At 42.4% G+C, this 6,000-nt stretch overlaps 1 protein-coding gene across 3 annotated transcripts in view; it reads right to left on the minus strand.

The window, feature by feature from the left end:
* Acot9 (acyl-CoA thioesterase 9) overlaps positions 1–5,610 on the minus strand; it is a 39,124-nt gene extending 33,514 nt beyond the window's left edge. The window contains exons 1-2 of one of the 3 annotated variants that reach the window (XM_087599584.1): positions 5,433–5,610; positions 3,992–4,049 (exon numbers count right to left, since the gene is read on the minus strand). Coding sequence is in view for 1 of the 3 variants with exons in the window: in NM_001013960.1 (NP_001013982.1) it covers positions 5,433–5,452 (20 nt within the window). In the remaining 2 variants the exon portion in view is untranslated. 3 annotated transcript variants of the gene reach the window in all.
* Between the last annotated feature and the right edge of the window lie 390 nt (positions 5,611–6,000).

Consider the following 6,000-nt stretch of genomic DNA (forward strand, 5'->3'; position numbering starts at 1 on the left):
GTAAGATCAACTCAATTACAAACTAATCATCTTTGAACTTTGAATCAGGCCTTTGCACTCAAAGTACTTATTTGACTTGTCTAGAAATTTCTTAGGTAGCTAATGAAATTTAAAAAAAAAAAGCTATGTATTCAAAAGGGACTTATCAATCTTCTCAAAAATAAACTAGGTAAGTTGATTTTAGCTTACTCTTGCTTAAATATTAACTCTTAACCACACACTACTATATTAGTAATTACACACACACACACACACACACACACACACACACACACACACACATCGCCCTGTATGGTGACAGATTCCTGTGAGTGCAAGGCCAACCTGGTCTACAAAATGAATTCCAGTGCAGTGAAAGCTAAATGGTGAGGCTGTTTTGTCTAACAACACACACACAAACACACAAACACACAAACACACACACACACACACACACACACACACACACACACACACACCAGAAATTAACAAATTGATCTGTGAAATCATAGTTGAAAATTTATGGAAGGAATCCAGAATATCAAAAACTGGAAGTCATTATACCTCAAGTTAACAGCAAATTTTTACTACATAATGTGAGGATAATAACTAAGCAAAAAAATATATTTTTACCTTTCCTTAGAGCCCAAGTTACTGAATTACAGCATTCAGTGAAAGTCCCTCAGTAAAAATATTTTGTTAAAACTACTACCTACATGTAGTTTTGACAATTATGTGTTGCTAGAATGAATCTTTGACCTTTCACCAAGCCAATTAATTTAGTTGCAAAAGAACACATAATTATGCATACTTGGTCACTGGAAATTTTAACTCCTTAACTACCTGGTTATTTTATTTAGCTGTGACACAATCTCTGCTGGCCCACTAAAACAGAAATGCTTGCTGGAGGACTTTAGCCTTTATGTTCTCTTTATTCACCATTGATAACTTTTCCCTTGTCTGTACTTTTCTACACAGATTAATATTTTGGTTAGATCTTCTTGATCTTAACCTTCAAATTTGAATTTTCTCAGAATGTCATTCAGATTTTACTATTTTTCACCATTGTATACATTTTATGTAAGTTCAAATCTGTTATTCGTGGAAGTAGGTTATATATTCTTCTATCCTGCCACCCACAAACCAGGGTTCTGAAATAGAACATACCTAGTTTGAAAGAATATAACAGGATGTAGAAGGTGACAAAGTTATGATTCTGGCAAGCTGTGTTCAATCTACAGGACCCACAAAAAGGTAAAAGGAAAAACCCAACTCCACAAAGCTGTCCTTTGACTTCCACATGCACACCACGGCATGCACACATGCACACACATGGGCATGCCCATGCGCACATACATACACACACACACACAGAGAGAGAGAGAGAGAGAGAGAGAGAGAGAGAGAGAGAGAGAGAGAGAGAGAGAGAGAGGAAGATTTGGGAGATGCTCACTGGGTAGAAATGCTTGCAGTGACCTAGATTTAGATACTGGCAACCACATACAAGCTCAGATGTGGCTGCATGTGTGCCTATAAACCCAGAGATGGGAAGATCACCAGGGCTTACTGGCCAGCCAGTCTAGCCTAAATGATAATCTCTAGTCTCAGTGAGAGTTCCTGTCTTATGGGAATTATGCAAGTGATGGAGCAGGATGCATGATGACCTCTTGTTTCTACATGCAAACACGAACAAACACACTTTCGAATATATATGTGCATACAGAACTTCACATCACATGCACACAGACATGAAGAACATGCAGCAGAAAGAACAGTTAACCATTTCTGTTGCTAACATTAACTGAAAGACAAAATGGCCATGAGTTCAAACCCCAGTAACATAAAAAAGGAGAACTGAATACAGAAAAAAACAAAAAACAAACAAAAAAAAAACCCCACCAGGTCAACATATTAGTCTTAAGGCCCTAATTTCTGTATGCAGCCTTAAAACTTAAAAATATGTTCAAAGGAAATGTAAACACTTCTTTTTTGAAAAAAATGGTTTTGTATGAACTGAGAATATAGCTGAGTTGGATGAGTGCTTGCCCAGCATGCTTGAAATTTCTAGCACACATAAAAAGCACATGCTTGAAATCAGAGCACTTGAGAGGCTGGGGTATGTGTGCATCTGTATGTGGGTATATACACATGCATGTGCGTCTGTGGGTACCTGTGGGGCAATGACTCTCCTGAGCTGGCTTTACAGGTGGCTGCAGGGTATTTGAAAAAGGTAGTGAGATCCAAACTCAGGTCCTCTGGGAGAGTAGCAATGGTTCTTAGCCACACAGCCATCTCTCTAATCCCTGAACTATCTATTTTAAACCTTGAACACTTATAAAACAGTAATTTGAAGTATAGATTTGTAACAGCTGTACAATATATTTGGGTTTTAAACTGACTCATCTAGAACAACTTCTAGTCCTGTAAGCTCTGTTAATGGTAAAGAAATACAGCCTTCTTTATTTTATAGCATAATACTACTCTTTTTGTTTTAGACATAGAACTAACTTACCATTGTGTTACAATAGCAAACACTTTTCAATATAGTTCTATGTTCTACGTCTCCAGCATAAATTTTATCATTTGGTCTAGGCTATGTCATCTGACTTTGTGTAAGTCCACTCTGATGTTGCATAATGACCAAACTTCCTACCAGCACTGTGCTCAGAGCACTGGTAGGTGATGAAGCACTGAAGTAGAAATGGCTTAATCAACACCCAGCACCTCAGTGCCTCAAAACTATTTTACTAGCTCCGTTATCTCCAATAAGCTCACAGAGCAGCTTACCATAATTCCTAGGATTTTAGTGGAAACTCCCATGGGCCCTTGAGGATTCTCAGGTCTCAGAACCCCAGGATTGAACCTTTCTAATGAAAGAAGCCCAAGAATCTGAACCTTTCCATGGCCTGCCTAGGGAGCCACAGAGTCACCTGAGTTGTGAAAAGAAAAAGCTTGGCTCCATCTTAGGTTCGAAAAAATGGAGAAAATGGCAAAACAATTGTTACCCCATTATCAGAGAGTACAAGGTTGGGAGTATCAGCTTGGTAGAGGACTTGCTTAGGTTGAGTGAGGCCCTGCAGCTGGGACAGCACCAGCAAGGTTAATCTTACCCCCGCCACTCACAGGAAATACCTCAACATGCAGACAAAATCAAGTGGGATGACTCGTCCATCTGAGAAAAAGCTGCACAAGCAAATGCCAACTATCCAGATCACCCTGACACTCTATACTTACATAGGGATTGCTTCTCTTATTTAATAGGTTCAATAGGTTCAAGAAGACTAACACGAAAGGAACACAAAAGTACAAAGTACAAGGAAAGACTTCCAGGGAGAGAGGAGCTCAAGAAAGATACTGTTGGGGCTGAGGGGATAGCTCAATGATTAAGACTTTATTAAAAAAATAACTTTTTGAAATTTTCTTTTTGTATGTCTCAGTGTTCTGCCTACATGCATGTTTGTGTCCAAAGAGGGGGTCAGATCTCTTACAACTGGAGTCCTTGAACCCGGATCCTCTGGAAAAGCAGCCATTACCCTAAACCACTAAGCCAACTGTCTAGCCCAGTTAAGAGTACTTCTTGCTCTTGTAAAGAGCCTAGGTTTGGTTCCTAGCACTCACATCATGGCTCAGAAACCTCTGCTACTTCAGTTCCAGAGGATGTGATGCCCTGTTCTGGCCCCCACTGGCACCAGCCATGCTGATGGAACAGATACATACATACAAGTGCAACACTCACACATATAAAAATAAAAATCTACATTATTTAAAAGGTCTTGTGGAAGAAGACACAAAGGCAAGGTGACAAAAGTGTTGAACCCTTTTGTATTATGTCAAAAGGTAACCATGCCCTTCTTCAAATGACTTTCAACTTGTCTTCAAATAGTGTGACAAAGCATAGGTGGCGGTGGGTAGGGAGATAACACACCTTGTTCAACTGATAGCAAGGGTCCTAGAAAGAGTAAAGGCAGGATCAAGGACAGAATTAGTGAGACCATGTCAAGGTCAGGCTCACCAACAGTGGGGTGGCTTCTGAACCCAAAGCAAGTGTCATTTTCTTGGAACCAGTCAAGCTGAAAAAAAAAAAAAAAGCTTGCATGCTGTGGGACAGCCAGACATGACATGACTAGCAGTCTAAAGACCATGTTCTTTACCTGTGCCAGTTGGAAATTAGATCTACCAAAACTGCCTATGTGGTCTAAGGGTGCACTTTGATTACAGGCCTTGCTTGCTGCTTTATCAAACACATGTTTTAAACTGGGCAGGATAAAATACATCTGTAAATCCCAGCACTAGAAAAGTTGAAACCTAACAGATTCCCACAGGTCCCAGGCCTGCTAGTACTACTTGGCTGTTTCTTTCAAAACAATAAATAAATATATAGATGAGAGGTAGAAGTGATGGCCCAAACTCTTAAAGTCAGCATTAGAGAAGCATAGGAAGGTAGATATATGTGAGTTCAGGGCTAGTCTGGTGTGTGTGTGTGTGTGTGTGTGTGTGTGTGTGTGTGTGTGTAGCCAATTTTAGGCCAGCCAAGATTACATAGTGAAATCCTGTTTAAAAAATAAACAGGGTGTTAATGGTGCATTTTTTTTTCAGAGCTGGGGACGGAACCCAGGGCCTTGCCCTTGCTAGGCAAGTGCTCTACCACTGAGCTAAATCCCCAACCCAGTGCATGCTTTTAATCCCAAAGCTCAGGAGGCAGAGGCAGGCAGATCTCTGAGTTTGAGGCCAGTTGGGTCTATGAAGTGAGTTCCAGATCAGCTAAAGATACACAGAGAAACCCTGTCTCGAAAAAATTTAAGTTAAATACGTAAATTAACTAGCAAGGGTTTGGAGAGTTGGCTCAGTGATTAAGAGCTCTTGTTGCAAAAAGACCTGATTCCCTGGACCCATATTGAGGCTCACCAAGCATGTATGTGGAACACAGACACACATGCAAGAGAAACACTCATACATAAAATAATAAAAATCTAAAAAAAAAAAAATCAAACTAAACAGATGAGTCAGTTTAAGAGAGCCAAAGAGTACTCTACCATCTTTACAGATGTGATAACATACTTTAAGTCAGATTCCAAGTGTGTCAAGAATATAACCCCCGAAATGTTTTTTTAAAGAGAAAAGTGCGGGCAAGGCAAGGCGGAACTGAAAGCACTGGCTTTTGGAAAAAGGGGCTACACCAATATTCCAGCCACAACCCTGGTGAGCAAAAGGATAGGAATTTCAAGGGAACACCCAATGTCTTCCCTTTTAAGTGTCAGATGTCGCTAAAATAGGGTGGCATTTTTCCAGGGCAGGCCGGTGGGCCTGGGTCTGAGCAGCCGGTGCCTTTTCCTCCCAAGCCAAACATCCACTGCCTCCACCCCGCCCGTGGCTTCTTCCGCCTCGTAAGCCCCGCGCGGCATAGGAAGGCGTGGGCACCCCCGGACAGCGCCCTTCCACGCCCTGCCACCTACCGCATCGCTGCCCGCTTCATGGCACTCCACTGCCTACCCACGGGAGGACAACCAACGTCCTCCCGTATAGAGAGACAAACGGGAGACAGAAGAGCGTGAGCGTGAGCCCACCTCCAAATCCGGCAACCGCGCCGGATGGAATTTTGCTCCCCCACCTTCTAGGTGACGCCACAAGAGCACCCGGGGAGAGGGAGGGCCTCACCGCAGGAAGGGAGGGGCTGCGCCTCCTGGGGCGGGGCTACGCTGCCTGGGGAGGGGACTACCGCGTAGAGAAAGGCAGGTCCTGCTGTTTGATTGGCGGGCAGCTGTGAGACAATGGAACTTCCCACTCAATCAGCTAGGTCGGGTTGGAGACTATTTTATAACAGGATCTTCCCTCTGTTGTTAAGTAAATGAACCACTCCTCACAGTGCTGTGACGTTGGGACCGGCCGGGTGCTCCTCTGCCTATGTGGAACTCTAACTTTTGATGGTGGAACTTATACAACCAGTCCGTATTTCTTGCCCTTATGCATCATATGAGCAGCTTTCCAAAATATGGGTACCTCACTTATTTTCTCGGGAGCAGG

The sequence above is a fragment of the Rattus norvegicus genome, chromosome X (assembly GCF_021556685.1).
Source record: "Rattus norvegicus strain SHRSP/BbbUtx chromosome X, alternate assembly SHRSP_T2T, whole genome shotgun sequence".
Classification (NCBI taxonomy): domain Eukaryota; kingdom Metazoa; phylum Chordata; class Mammalia; order Rodentia; family Muridae; genus Rattus; species Rattus norvegicus.